Below are 16,286 nucleotides of genomic sequence, written 5' to 3'. Positions count from 1 at the left end.
AATTAAAATTTCTCATTAGAAGAGTTCCATGTTAATTGTTTTGGATTGTTGCAGCTGCTATTAAATATTAAGAAATTACAGAAATTTACTTATTTTTGGTAAAAAGAGGCAGCACTACCCTAAGGTAATTAGCACTGATTGAGTATTTACTACATGCCGGCCACTTTGCTAGGTGTTTTATATATATTATTCTACTTTTTCTTAAATACACATTTCTTAACAAGACTGTATTTGAAAAAACTCTCAAAAGAAGATAAATAACTTGTCCAAGTACAAATATCTAGTTATGTTGTAAAGGCAAGACTTGAAATCAAGTGGTCTAATTCTGGAACCTTTACCCTTTACCCCTTTGCAACAGTGCTCTTTCATAACAATTAATAGGTGTCTGGTTTAATACAAGAACAGACTCTCAGTTACAAAAATGACTGGGATAGAATGTCTTTTATAAAACTAAGGGGAACGGTTGGACAAGAAAGACTTGGAGAATGGATTAAGAAAGCTCTAAACTGGAACCAGAAGTGTTTCAAGAGTAGGAGAAGAGAAAACCGTAAAAAAACTTTATGGTTTATTGTTTTGGCATTGTGCGGGACATATTAGATATGCCATAGAAAATGGTGCTGGGCAATAGTCCTGTAACTCATCCCACCAAGTATCTTGTATTTATTTGCGTTAACATGTCAAGATCTGTTATAAGTCATGCACTTTACTCTGGACATTTGAGGCCATAAATTTAGTCTCTAGCATCTTTGGCACAGGAAAGAGGAATAATATACTCCAGCAAGCCAAGCCAGACTGGGGGCATAAAAAGACCTCTCTTGATACAGCAAATTGAACAAGCACAGAGCTATGACAAAGGAATAGTGCAGGACTGCTCAGATACATGCCTGAAGGCCTCATTCAGCAAACAAGCAGAGAATCTGGTCAGTCTCTATTGACCACTTCTACTCTTAGAGGCTCATTAGTATAATAAAAGCTATTAGGACTCTGTTCTCAGTCATGACCAACATGACTTAGATAAATTAAATAAAAAAGAGAAATCAGGTAATAGTGACCATGAAGAAATGACTGACACAAGGACCTGTGAGAGGATTGTTGAGAATTTTAGGAGGGAAAAGGGTAAAAAGTCTGTAAAAATATAGATACCACGTGTCTTGAGATTCCAACTGGAAGGAAGTTTAAGAGATGCGGGATGCCCTAAATCCCCTCAAATTCTCACAAAAATAGTTATGAGTGATCTATTGCATTCAGAGTTTTAAAAATATACAAAGATGAAAGGATAAATACAGATCCATAGATAAATATAAAAGTGACATGTGGCTATAATAATTACATCAAAAAGCATAAGACCCAGAATGGGTTGAGGCCTGTGAATCATGCTAAGAATAAAAAAGTATTTTTTTCATATTAGTTTAAGAGCAAAGAGAGAATATAGGTAGGATAACCCCATCAATATGAATGAATAGTGTGATGACAACATATGACAGGACTGCCTTAATCTGATTTTGAAAAAAGGTAGAGGTTTTAAATAAACAGAAATATGATAAAGAGAAAAGGAAGCTGATAAACTTGGACTTTACTTTTCTCAAATCTGATGAAGAGAATAATCTTTAGCTTAGAAAGAAGGGAAAAAGAAGCAATAAAAGAAATTTGAAGCCCAAGTTTGGTAAAAGACTGTAAGAGTTAACTTAGATATCTGAGCCTGTCAGGTCAGATAGGTTGAAGCCTTTTGCATCCCTGTCAGCAGCAGCTCTGAGGAGGTGCTGCAGTGGGAGAGAAGCTAGAAGCCTGAGGACAGGCAACTGCAAATCCGAGTTTTATTTATTTTTTTAAGGATAAGGGTTATGGTTTCTGTAATATATGTATTGATCTTAGACAAAACTCTGAAATGATTAAATGAATCATTAACGGAATTGTAAGAACCTTAGAAGAACCCGCTTCTATACAGCTTCTAAGAGGAAGCAGTAATCACTTGGAGCCAGAATGAGTTTCCTAAGGACAAACCACAGAAGACCAATCTCATTTCTCTTTTAGACTTACTAGATTGAGCATGAGAAAAGTAACAGACCTGGAGTTCAGTGAAAGGCTATCATGGTAAAGAGCTTGGCCTACAAGAAGGCTCATTAAACGTTAGTTATTGTTATTAGCCTTTGGATTTCAGCAATCCATTTATGCAATGGAATTTATCAAACTCCCAATAATAGTTTTGTAGACAAGACTGCAATCAGGTGAACTCCTAGATGGATTTGTAATCAGTTATGCAAAAGTCTGTAGTAGACTGTGATAGGGCTGTGTCCAATTCAGCATATTTCCTAATAATTTGGATAAGACTATGGAAGATTTACTAATTGGATTTGTATATAACATCCAAATATGATTGATAAGATTTGGTTGGTCAGATCTCAGATGAAATTTAATAGGAATAAATGTATGGTTTTGCCCTTTGGTCTATAAGCTAAGTGCGTAGATATGGGATGACATGACTCAGAGCAAATGTGAAAGGCTTCAGAGTTTTAGGCTATGATTTAGTTTTGTGATAGGAAGACAAGTGCAGTCATAGTTTGTGCTGATTGATGAATACCATAAAAGAAGATCATCTTTCTTCTGGTTGATCTGATCACATCACACCTGACATGTTGTGCCCAGATCAGGGTATCCAATCCCAGGAGCAACACTGACAAATTGGAAATGATTTGGCAGAGAGCATTCAAGATGACAAGCACACTACTTCAGAAACATGTCACGTAATATAGACTTGAAGGGACTGGTGATGTGTATCTGGGGGAAAAGCTGGCCTAGGAAAGTCACCTGTATTCAAATATTTGATTGTCAGTCTGATGGAAGGAGCTAAACTATATCTGTATGATCCGGAGGTTTGAATTGAGACTGGTAGATGAAAGTTGTTAGGCTCTATAACAAGCAAACAACTGGGGGAATTTCAGAGAGAAATTGGCTGCCTTTGGATATATCCAAGTCCTCTGTTCCCCATCATGTTCAAGCCAGGATGGATGACCATTTGGTGGAGAAACTGTAGGGGAAATTCAAACGTTAACTAGGTGGTGAGATGGAATGGTCTGTGCTCTGAGCTTTCACTATTCATTATCACTTCTTTACCTAAGAAATTACAGTAGCTCTCTCCTTCTTACTGCAGGGAGCCCAAATCTCTACCTCATTTACAAGAACCACTCTTTATCTGGCCTTTTTCTACTTACTCAATCATATTTCTCTGCTTTTCCCAAGGAAAACCTCCCTGCTTTCTTCCTTAAATCTAGTCTCAACAAAACAAAACAAAACAAAACAAAAAAACCCAAACAAAAAAACCCAGAGTATCCCACAGAGAAAAAAAAAATATCTTTAGATGAGCTATTATCACAAATTCTGCAAATTTTCTAAGAAATCTCAGAAAACAGTACTCCTAATATCTATAATGATTAAAAGGCAATTATTTAAGAGATGGAAATGCATTTGGTTTTTCTCAAGCAGTAGAAATAGAAAACAGTACAACTGTAAGAAGTACAAATTGGTAAACGTTGCTCAAATAGTTATATAAAGCATTAAAGTTCATTTTGGCTTATGCTTGTAATTAGTAGTCATGCCAAATTTTAAGAGACTAAGGGAAAATTCTATTAAAAATTCCAACCAAGGAGAGCTTGGCTGGCTCAGTTGGTGAAACATGCAACTCTTGATCTTGGGGTTTTGAGTTTGAGCCCCATATTGGGTGTAGAAATTACCTAAAAAAAATAAAATCTTAGGAAAAAAAAACCAAGAAGAGTAGATCTATGGAGGAAAAAATCTTCTTTAATAGTTTTAAGGCAATAAATAAAATATTATAAATATGGTATTTTTATTGCTGTGAAGGTATATATATGTATATATATATAATTTTTTATATATATATAAAATTAGGAAAGGATTTAGAGGAAATTATCAACTTACCTTATGATTTATATTGTTATAAAATATACATAGAAATTAGGAGTTCAAATATAAGATAGACCATTAAATATGGGAGAAAGATCTAATTCTCATGTTACAGCTTTCCTTAACAGCATACTTTATATTTTCTTGAAGGTGAAATCATCAGAATTTTTACAAATCAGAGGAAAAGAAGTGAAGCGAACACAAAAAAGTAAATTAGGAATTACACAACAGAGACAAAGAAGGTGTTCAAAACCCCAGTGGGATCAAAAACTACCTAAGAAAAAGTAACTTCCTTACGTTTACAAATGTTACTATCTAAAGAGAAGTTATTTAGTAGCATTAATACTGAAAAGTACATTTTTTAAAGGAAAATGAGATATTTTAGAAATTCATATATGAGACCTAAGGTAAACTTTCCATAGGAAGAGCTAGTGTCAGATACTGTGGTTAGGATATATGTGCTCTACTTCACACTTCTATTACTGTTTTTGGCCAATGTGCTTAGTTTAATGATACAACAAATGATATAACTAGAACAAGAATAGCTCTTTGTGAGACTAAGAAAAATTAAATGTTAACATGTTAGATCTGATATTTTTTGTCACAGTAATGCCTAATTTGTCGTAACTGCTTATTATATTGGTTAATTGTGTAATGGCAAAATAAAATAAAATTCAACCCAACACAAAATGTTCATAGGCCAGTCAATTTGGTAATTTAGATGACCTTATTTTTCTCTACTGCAATTTCATGTTTTATTTCCTCCTCCCCTCAATTTTTAGTAGAAATTCTGATTATTCAGTGGTACAACTACAATTTTGAATCATATGTGTAAAAGCGATTTAGATTTATGGGTTTATCTTTTGCCAATCATCTTGTTGAAACTGGTTTTCCCCTTATTTTACCACTTGGTTTTTATGGGTTGGTTTATTCTAGATTCTTGTTCATTTGACTCTTTATTGGGACTTAAAGAAGCTTTAATTATTAGCTTTTGTTGTTGCTTAGAGCACTGAAAGGTGTGCTGGACATGGAAGACAACCTTTTTATGGCCAGCCTAAACTTTGTAAATGGATATTACTCACAATTTAGTAGCTGAGAATAGACTCATGGGAAAAGAATTCCAAAGTTTATGAAAGAGTTGAATTGGCATTTAAGTGACCCTGTACATGCCATTGCTTATCTGCATTGCTTTAAGCTCATTTAGTTAGCAAGATTATGTATTAAAACAAATAGTGACAGCAGACAACAAGTATTTTACCTTCAATAAATAGTTACTGTCAGATTACCAATGAAGCAGAAACTTCTTGATTTTTTTTCCCTAAAAAACCTTGCATTTAGTGCATTAAGCAAAGTAGTGTGGCCACACACAGCGTCAAGAGTCTTTTCTTTTTTATGTCTTAGTGTTTCAAAGAATGACAAATAGACCTGTTTAAGGGGAGTGTGCTATAAAAACATACAGCCTTTCTCGAGCATGCCAAAAATATTTGTAGATCTTTTTGATAGATATAATACTGTGTTAATTCATTAAAATTGAAATGAGAAATTTCCATTAGAGAGAATTAAGAATAAGATGTAGAGGAATGAAAACCTGATAGTTAGGAAATTTGTATAATGAAAGAGAATTTTGGAAAAATATTTCTGAAAATCTTTGATTCACTGCTCCTTTCCCTTTAAATGTTTTTTTTTAACCTAATTTTACTCACCAGTGACTAGACTCCAGATTAAATTGTTTTTTTGGAAATGTAATGTTATTTAGTTCAATAACCTAGGGAGATTTGCTTTCAAATCTGTTATTACAGTATGATGGAAGTATAGGAATTCAGATTGGTCGTGATGCTTTTTCAAGGAAAAAAAATCGTAATGTAATCTCAAGTACATACCATTAGCCAAGACCTGTTCTAGACAGAATGATGATATGGATGAGCTTGACATCAGAGCTCACCTTTTTCTCCCCACTCCCCTTTCTTCTCCACTCCTTTCCTAGTATCCCTGGCTTTCTGGACACTTATTTTCACTCCTCCAGTTAGGTTTCTTTGTCTCAGGCATTTCCAAATACTCTAGTTTTACCTTCCCCCACCCCTTACCCTACTCAAACATGTACAGATTTTATGTCCTGTTCTTGTTTTGGAAACGATATAAACTGCTCTCTATTTGTGATTCAATAATGTCCATATTGTGCCTAGTAATGGGTTAGGTGCTGTCTAGTACACACTAGTAATAATAGCAATAAAAATTAAACAAGCATTTCTTGAGACTTCCATAGGCTAGGGACTCTATTATTCTCAATTTTACAAAGGCTATAGTTAGAGATTTGTTTTAATAGTTAGGGATTTTTATTTTCGTCTTACAGAAGACCTTCAGAGAAGCCAGTGATAGAGTTTGAAAATGTTAGAACTGAGACTCTGATCCAACTCTAAAGTCTATATTCTTTATATTATGCTACTATCCAGAATATAAGGAGCAGTTTATGGGCAGATTGGCATTAACCCATTAGATAAAGGGTCAGAAGGGGTGGCATAAGAAGAAGGCAATGTATGAAAAGAGATATTTGTAAAAAAGAAAAAAAAACAGTCAATTTTGCAGAGAAGTTTGTCTCGGAGGTATTGTTTGAAGGATGTTTAAATGTGGACAAAAGGATAGACAGCATTTGATCCATAATTGAAAGAACTAACAAGTATTGCTGCCCTCCTGAATTGTCCTGGAGACAGATAATAATAGCTAATATCTGCCGTGTGAGAGACACTATTTTAAATGCATTCAATCTTTCCTTTTTTTTTGTATTGAAGTATAGTTGACATACAATGCTACATTAGTTTCAGGTATATGACCTAATGATTCAACAATTTTGTATGTTATACTAGGCTCACCACAAGCGTAGCTCCCATCTGTCACCACACAGTACTATTACAGTACTACTGACTATATTCCCTATCCTGTGTCTTTTATTCTCATGACTTATTCATTCCATAATTGGAAGCAGATGTATCTCATTACCTTTCACCCACTTTGCCCACTCCTCCACCCCGCCCCCCTCTGGCAACCCCCACCCCTCTGGCAAGCAAAGGAGTTTGTTCTCAACTCCTTTCTTTATTAAAGTAATTTTATTCAGGATGTGCTAGTGTTGCTATTTCCAATTTGCCAAGGTATAAATAAATTAATTGGCTTGCTTATGACCTAGTGGTAATTTTAAATAGGATTTGAACAGAGGCGGTATGACTCGAACCTCTGCATTAGAAGGAAAGCCAGACGTGGAGAGCCTTGAAACTTAGAGAGAGGAAATTAGATGAATGCAGCACGCACCAGAGAACCGTTACACTGGTCAAAGGAGTATCTAAAGACCAGTGTGATCGAATTTTGCAGGAGGAATTGAAGAGAGGAAGAAACAGAGGGAGCGGTGCTCAATTCGACTGGCAGAGCCCTGCTGACACAGGCCTAAGTGATGAAGACCTTGACTGGAGTATATTGAAAGTGAGGAGGGAGAAGCAGCAGCCCTGGGCGGCAGAGAAGCTCAGTTTTGCATAGGATGTGCAAGTGAAGAGAAGAGAAGTCAAAGATGGCTCAGTATTTTGTATCTTAAAGGCCAGGGAGTGAGGTGAGATAGTCATCCTGGAGATGAAATCTGGGAGGTCTTAGCACAGGAGCAAAAACAATTGAAACATCTAAGCTTGCTTTTCTGATGTACAAAGAGGAGTTCAGCCTAGGAAGTCATACCCAGTTTGGAAGATGGAGAAAGAAAATGGTGTGACTAAATCAAATTATGATGAATTTGAGAGGTAGATGGAGAGCTGGGATAGCAGGTTTAAGAAAACTCACAAAGAGCAATTTCAGGAAGGATCATCAACATTGTCTACTATGTCTTGGAGGTCCTAGAGAGCATGATCTAAAGTTCATTTGATTTGATTTGATGAAAAGGTCATCATTTGGTTAAAGTTTAGAATATAATTTTAGTAGGAAGGTGGGGATGGAGTAGTACTGGAAAGGGGCTCCTTCCACCTCAGGGGTCATTAACAGGCAGTAATAGGGGAAAAAAAGTGGTGTATACACCACTTTGGTCTGCAGCATTGTATCTAGATCTTAGTAGTTACTCACTAATTTTATGACCTATCCAAAATAAACCTGCTCTAAAATAATAATACCTCCCATATAGTAAGTTCATTGTGGGAATTATAGAGAATGTGTGTAAATCATCGAGCACAGAGTAGTAGTAGTAGTACCTGGTAGGTGCTCAGTATGTATTTGTTGATTGGATGGCAAGTGACAATGGGAATTAAAAAGATCTTCATGGAGGATCCTTGGGTGGCTTAGCGGTTCAGCACCTGCCTTCGGCTCAGGGCATGATCCTGGAGTCCCGGGATCGAGTCTTGGGATCGAGTCCTGCCTCGGGCTCTCTGCGTGGAGCCTGCTTCTCCCTCTTCTCCCTCTGCCTCTCTTGGTCTGTGTCATGAATAAATACATAAAATCTAAAAAAAAAAAAAAAAGGTCTTCATGCCTTCTTCTCTACTTTGGAAAGGCAAGAGAGAGGCAGTTTCTAGCACAGTGGGAAGGAACGTGCTGCATAAACTTAGAGACCTGGGTTCTATTGATGCTGGTTAATAGATCATGTACTGTGTTGTTCTACTTCTTCTGGGACATTAGCATTTGTTCAGAGTAGCAAAGACATAATGCATGATGGCTAGGTATAGTATCACCAACTGAATTACAGAAATCAGGAAGGAAGAGATTTAGGGTGAGATGACAATGAGTTTGTTTATAGACCTATTGTTTTTGAGGTATCTGTAAGTCATATAGGTTGAGATTGTCATCAGAAAGTTGGATCTGGTCAATGGTGATATTAAATTTGTTATAAACCATTATTATATTTTTAAATCCCATACATTTAGACACCCATTTTAGAGCCTAAACTAAACCATCAAAGTCAATGTATTTTATATCAAAAGACCACAAAATGATCAAAGAAGTCCACTTTCTTTTTTTCTGCTGCAGAATTTTGCAAGACTACCGCACTCCTACCCTTCATGATCTGTGTACCACTATCCCAGCCCAGAAGCTGCCTGTTAACTTGCACTTGGCTTCTCGAGTGTACCATACAGCTGACAAGAAAGGTCACAATACTTTGCTTGCGATATTGGGAACCTCTTTCTTAGATGGTCACTTTACAGATGAAGAGCGAAGAAACAGGTAAGAGTTCCACTGGTAATTTTCTTTTAAATTGGATTTAAACTGTCAAAGAAATTCTGCCATTGAGGTTTAGATTTTGAAGATTCAATTCTGTATTTAGACATGAGAGAGGAGTTTTTGTCCTTTTCCATTACTTCCCAGTATGTACAGTCTTGGACAGTGTCTTCATTTCCAGCTATTAATAACATAGATGGTGGCCTATTATAAGGTAACTTTAGTTTAGTGGTGTCTAGTTACCAAAAAGTGTCACATACCTTAGCTCATTTGTTCTTCATAACAACTCTGGAGTACAGATGTGAAAATTGTGACTCATAAAAATCAAACCACTTTGCCAGGCTTATACAATCAAGAAAATCACAGATTTGAGATTCAAAGTCATTCTTTTAGGGCACCCCCGGTGGCGCAGAGGTTTAGCGCCGCCCGCAGCCTGGGGTCTGATCCTGGAGACCCAGGATCGAGTCCTGTGTTGGCTCCCTGCATGGAGCCCGCTTCTCCCTCTGCCTGTGTCTCTGTCTCTCAGTCTCTCTCTCTCTCTCTGAATAAATAAATTAAAAAAAAACTTAAAAAAAACCCCAACAAAGTCATTCTTTTAGATTTCACACCACCATTGGACATGCTTAAGTCCAGTGATCATGTATAAAACTCATTGCCTGTGGAGTTTCTTTCATTTCTCTTCATGTCTCACTTTCCTTTTGTCATCTGAATATTCTTTTGTGAGCACGTAATTTATAACATCCTCAAAAGAGAGGAGAAAAGGGAAGGGAGCTCACATTTATTTAGCAGAAACTACATTCCTAACACTATGTGGTGTGTTTTGCATTTTTTCTTTGTAAGTCTTCAACTGTAAAAAGTCATAATTTCCATTTTATTCTTGAAGAAGGTTAGGCTCTGTAATATCAGGTTGCTTGCCCAAGCTCTCATCTTTGGATAGTGATAAGAATACAGATGTGTCTAACATAGTTTTTTTCAAAACTATGTTTTGAAAAAGTTTTTCAAACTTTTTTTCATTATCACTCCTTTAAGGAGGGCTTTTAGACTTTTCCTCCTAATTGCCCTTCTCCATTAAATTTTAATATCCTAGATAAATGTTGCATCTCTTTATGGGACTGTATCTATTACACATATACACACACAAATACATATATACATTTATATGCATGTCTGTGTGTATGTGTATGTATGCCATATACATAAAAAGAGTAAGCTTTCATCATCTCCCTACCCAGGCAACAACTTTCACCCCATTGGGGACAATATCACCTGCCCTTTGAGAATGCATATTCATGGGACGCCTGGGTGGCTCAGCAGCTAAGCATCTGCCTTCGGCTCAAGGAGTGATCCTGGAGTCTCAGGATTGAGTTCCACATCAGGGTCCATGCATGGAGCCTGCTTCTCCCTCTGCCTGTGTCTCTGCCCCCCGCTCTCTCTCTCTCTCTCTCTCTCTGTGTGTGTGTGTGTCTCTCATTAATAAATAAATAAAATCTTAAAAAAAAAGACAATGCATATTTGTAAGTCTCTTGCTTTTCAGAAGAGCTGATAGGAATCCTGAAACATCATCTACTACACATCTGAGAATATTGAGAACATTAAATACTAAGTTAAATTTAAATAGAAACATTTTAAGTATTATATTTTAAATACTTCATTAAAATATGAGGATATTTTAAAAGACCACTTTTAATTACATGAGCTATCACAAAATTATTAGTAACTAACCCACTATTTTCATGGTCTATTCTGAGCTCATTTCTTCAAACTTGAGTTTTAGTAAGAATTGTAATATTTTATTGCATTCTTTCATGGTTTAAAATCATCTGGTTTCCCTGTGTTCAGTAATCACAATGAAATTCAATTTGAATTCCTAAAAGAAGGTTATTCTCATGTTTATTTTCTATTGAGGCAAAAATATTTTTCAAGGATTTAATTTAATCTTTTACATCGAAGTCTTTTAGTTTTGATTTATCAGTAAGTGTTTTTGAAATTTTTGAAACAAATTACATGTGAAGAATTTTGGAAATTTCAAAACTTCCTGCTTCTCTGGTAGAAAGTAACAGTTCTATATGACTGTTGGAATATCTTTTAAAAGCCTAAAGCTGCGAGTTGGAAAAAAAGACATAAACATAATCTAGTAGTCATGGAACTACTATTTTGAATAATTTCTATTGGCATTGTAAGCTAAGCAATATTTTGAGGAGTTACAGCTTCTATTAGTCATGCAAAGTGTTAAAAATACTGGTTCCTTTCCAATTCTAAATTTTTTTTTCTTCAAGTAGATCATTCTTTTTCCAAGAGAGTCAATAAATGTTCTATTTGATGATGATAATTCTTGGCAATTTGTTCCTAAGTACCAAATAAGAAGTTAATTTAAGTACTGAATATTTAATTCTCTGGCATCCATCTCTTGAGGATTACCTTGCTAAACATAGCTTAACCTTTTCAAAATATATCTGTCTGCTGAGCCTACAAATTCGGAGAAATGTATAATTTTTTCTGCACTAATAAGTGTTCTCAAGAAAGGTAACTGTAAACACAAAATGAATCCCCTTTCATCTGGTGATTTTTTTGGTTTTTCTGTGAGATGAATAGTTAACAAAGCATAACAATTTTTGTGGTTATATCATTTTAATGCTTTCCTAATTCTGCATATAGTAATTGTTATTTGTGGTGAACACTAAGGGTATTTAAAAATTTTTAAATTTAGATTCAGTTTATTAACATATAATGTGTTATTGGTTTCAGAGGTAGAGGTCAGTGATTAATCGGTTGTATATAACACCCAGTGCTCATTATATCACGTGCCCTCCTTAATGTCCATCACCCAGTTACCTGTCCCTCCATTCCCCCTCCAATAACCCTCAGCTTATTTCCTAGGATTAAGAGTCAAGGATATTTTAATGGAGTAGCATAGGTACATAGTTAAGTTTATTTAAAATAACAATATATTGTTCAAACTTACATTTATCTTGCTAAATAGCAATTTTGATGAGAACTATAAAAAATGTTTCATATTGCTTATAATTTTCCTTTAAGGTTTCTGTATTCTATTTTTTAAAAAATATTTTATTTATTCACAAAGACACAGAGACAGAGAGAGGAAGAGACATAGACAGAGGGAGAAGCAAGCTCCATGCAGGATGCCCAATATGGGACTCGATCCGACACTCCGGGATCATGTCCTGAGCCAAAGGCAGACTCAACCACCGAGCCACCCAGGCATCCCTAAAGTTTCTGTGCTCTAAAGAGAAGTTTATAGTTGTTTAGTTAGAATTCTTAGCATGGAATTTTAGATTTGGAGTTTTAAAATAAGGTAAAACATGAGAAGTGTTTAAACACTTAGATTAGTTAACAGTTTGGTGAATAACCTTCTAACATCTCTTGTATGTGAATTTGTTTAAACCATGTATAGAATTCTATAGACTGATTTTTCACCCAAGGTTATATGTGCACATTTAAATATTTTCATATTATTTACTAACTTAACCAAGCTACTGTGTAAGAAGATTCCAAGTGTGGACTTATTTAAACTTTTTGATGCAACTTTTCTCCAGAAAAATTATATGGACTTCTACTGCTATCAGTGATTTATGATACTGTTCATTTCCTTTCACCCTTATCAAACAATTAATTGTCTATCTTCTTGATTTTTTCTAATCTGATGAGGAAACATCTTTTTATTATTATATTTTTATTCATTTTTAGTAAGAGTGAGCACACTTTTAGATGTCTTTTTTGCTATTTTTCTCCTTTTGAGAATTATCAATTCCTATTCTATTGAGTCATTTCTTCCTTATTGATTTATAAGTGATTTTTTTATTTAAAGATTTTAATTATTTGTTATAGGTAATAGATATTTTCTTTTAATTTGTTTTTTGCTTTCTAATTTTGTTTGTGGTGTTTTATGCTATCCAGAAATTTTAATTTTATGTAATAAAAACAAGAAATCACTTCACATGTGTTCTATTCTTGTTATCATTTTTAGAAAACATAAATGTATTTAAACATAAATGTATTTAAACATAAATGTATTTTCTCATATTTTTTCTAGTAATTTTATAGCTTTCCTTGATCCATCTGTTATTAATTTGGTAAGAATAATGAGCGTTATTTTTTCCCAAATGACAAAGCAGTTGCCTATCATTTATTCCATAAATAATCCTATTTCCTCACTAATTTGAAATGCCAACTTCTCATACCTTAAATTCCAATGTGTTACTGAGTCTATTTATGGACTGATGTTCTATTTCACTGACTTGTCTATGTAAAATTGCTTGTGTATTTTGTTGATCCACCATCAATAAAGAAAGAGTTGGCAAAAAATGCTGTCTTACAAACATTGGCTGACCTTTTCAAGTCAGGTTCAACTTATAGCCAGCTTCCTGGTGGTAAGTAGTACTTAGGCTATAGATCCCAGACCTAACCCTCCACCTGGCTTCAAATTACAAGAGAAATTCTTAGTCACATTTTGAAAAGATGTAGACAGTTAGTTCTATACACTAAAACAGCAGCAAGTGCAACAATTGGAAAACCAAAGATTAAATGTCAGAATTTAATGTTTAATTTCATTTATTTTGTTACAAAATAATAAAAATACAACACTTTAGCAAATTTGCAAAAAAGTGCAAAACAACTTGCCAAATTCAAAATCTTGCCATCCAGAGACAAAACTGTTTACATTCTTAAATAGGTGATTCCAGACTTTAATCTATACAAATAAATGTCATAGAAGAAAATGGGGATAATGCTATGTACCTAATGTTTTGTAACCTGATTTCTTAAATTGTATTATAATTATCTTTTCATGTCAAGCAAGACAGATCTGAATAATCAGTTAAATCAATCAGCAAATATCTTTGTGTACCTACTGTGTGGCACGCATAGTTACCCACTAGGGAAGCATCTGCTAGCAAGAGAAACATAATCTCTGCCCTCAGGGAATTGTGGAGATTAGCAGAAAAATAGGTGGTAAATTACTTATCCAGAATGTAACAATTAATATGCAGATGTGCAGGGTGCTGTGGAAATTTGGAAGATTTCCTGATTATCTTGGAAGGTTTGAGGAAATGATACATTGCAACCTGGAGAGTCAATCAACATCACTTGGGAACTTGTTAGAAATGCAGTTATCTTGAATGTACATTGACGTTTGAGAGTCCCTGTTGTGAACAGTTAGAACTCATCTAAGAATCAGAAAGAAGTCTAGCATTGGAGAACAGGAGGAGCAGTGTTGTAATGGAGGGTGAGTAAAGGCATGAATAAGATCATGTAGGATTTTACAGATACTCTGTATGTGTGTGTGTGAGGGCATGTATATGGGGTCTTGGGGGAGAGATTCTTATTCTCAGTGTACTGGGAAGTCATTGATAGAGTTTTTTGAGGAAGAATGACCTTATCAGATTTGCTATAAGATACACAGTTCTCAACTTGATTTTTTAGTAGCATTTTGCACAGTTGCACAGTTCCCTAAAACACTTTAATCTCTTGACCTTTTGGATTATACTCTTTTTTGGTTCTCTTTCTGCCTCTCAGTCTACCTTCTTCTACCTTTCTGCCTTCTTAGGTCTACCATTGTTGTCTCCTTATCTCTTGACTTCAAAACATTGGACTGCCCAAACTTATACAGGACCTCTTTTCTCCCCTACTTACCAAAGTTTTAAATATTATTTATATGTTGATGACTATCATTTACTAAGATTCATGCAGAAGGATGTTCATTGTCCTTATAATAATTAAAAACTGGAAATAGCTTGGGTGTTTATCAATGGAAGATTTTTTTTATGGTACATCCAATGATGAGATATATTACAATCATGATTAAGAATGAGATAGTGCTCTATGTGCTGAAAGGAGGTAGAACTAAATATATAAACAGAAATATGATTATATACAATTTTTGTGTGTGTGTATGTGGAAGGAAATTAAAGAAACTGTTGACTGTGGTCTTTTTGTTTTCATTATAAATTGTACACTAATTCCATAAAAAGTGAAACCCTACTTTGTCCTATTTTTTTGCTTGCTTTATATGGTATATATTTGCCCTTTTATTTTTAACTGTTCTTAATTGTGTCACTTGTAGATTGCATAGACTGTAATGTTTTGTTTTAGCCAATCAATTTTTCTTATGATAGGTTGGATCACCCCTTATTCATTTATTGTCATGTCAGATATACTTGATATTACTCTTGTCATCTTACTTTATATTCTCTCCCTTTTTCTTGTTTTAGTTCTTGGCTATTTCCTATAATATGCCATATTTGCCAATATTTATCAATGTGTTTTTAAATTTGTATTATTATCTGATATCTAATGTTATGAGATAGAAATCTGAAGCCAGCCTGCTTTTAGTTTATTTGCAAGTAATCTGTTTCTTCTCCACCTCTCCTAGATGCTTCTTGGACTTTAAATTTTGCCTTAAATAATCTCACTAGCACATGTTTGGGTGTGGATTGCTTTTTAATTAATTTTCCCTATAAAATAATTTTTCCTGATACAAAGAAAGCCCTTTTATTTTATTTATTTATTTATTTATTTATTTATTTATTTACTTATTTATTTATTATTTTTTTAGAAAGCCCTTTTAATATGCAAATACAGCTCTTCAGTTTAGGACTTTTTCTATCTTATTTTAAATAGTATTTCCATTCTATTTATTTGGTGACTTTCTTCAGGTTTATCAATTAGCCGTATGTTGGATCTTTATTATCTATCCTCTACATTTATCATCACTTTGCTTACATTCATTTCCCAAACCTTTGTTCCATATCAATTGTTTCATTTTCTGCAGTATAAATTTAAAAAATTCTTCTAACTACCATTTTAATACTGCTATAGCATTTTCTTTTTTTCTTAATTCTGTTACTGTCTTAAGAAAAATCTAAGTCTTTTGTCTTATCTGAACTTTTGTTGCATGTTTCATGAAAGAATTGAAAAAAATTACTTGATAAATTTTTGTCAAGCAAGCACACTTTTTCTAACACACTTTTTTTTTAAAAAAAATTTATTTATTTATTCATGAGAGACACACAGAGAGAGGCAGAGACACAGGCAGAGGGAGAAGGAGGCTCCATGCAGGAACATGATGCGGAACTCGATCCCAGGACCCCAGGATCATGTCCTAGGCCTAGGGCAGGGGCTAAACCGCTGAGCCACCCAAGGATCCCCTCAAACACACTTTTTGAGGGGCGCCTGGATAG

At 34.6% G+C, this 16,286-nt stretch overlaps 1 protein-coding gene across 1 annotated transcript in view; it reads left to right on the top strand.

The window, feature by feature from the left end:
• The window catches only part of TTC6 (tetratricopeptide repeat domain 6), a 183,089-nt gene that overhangs the window by 69,873 nt on the left and 96,930 nt on the right, over positions 1-16,286 (top strand). The window contains exons 4-5 of the mRNA XM_055309051.1: positions 4,069-4,202; positions 8,902-9,096. Coding sequence (XP_055165026.1) covers positions 4,069-4,202; positions 8,902-9,096 — 329 coding nt within the window. The remainder of the gene's footprint in view (positions 1-4,068; positions 4,203-8,901; positions 9,097-16,286) is intronic.

Source organism: Nyctereutes procyonoides, unplaced genomic scaffold, assembly GCF_905146905.1.
Source record: "Nyctereutes procyonoides isolate TBG_1078 unplaced genomic scaffold, NYPRO_anot_genome, whole genome shotgun sequence".
Lineage (NCBI taxonomy): Eukaryota > Metazoa > Chordata > Mammalia > Carnivora > Canidae > Nyctereutes > Nyctereutes procyonoides.
The sequence above is the reverse complement of the archived record's forward strand: the minus strand, read 5'-3'. Positions and strand labels throughout refer to the sequence as shown.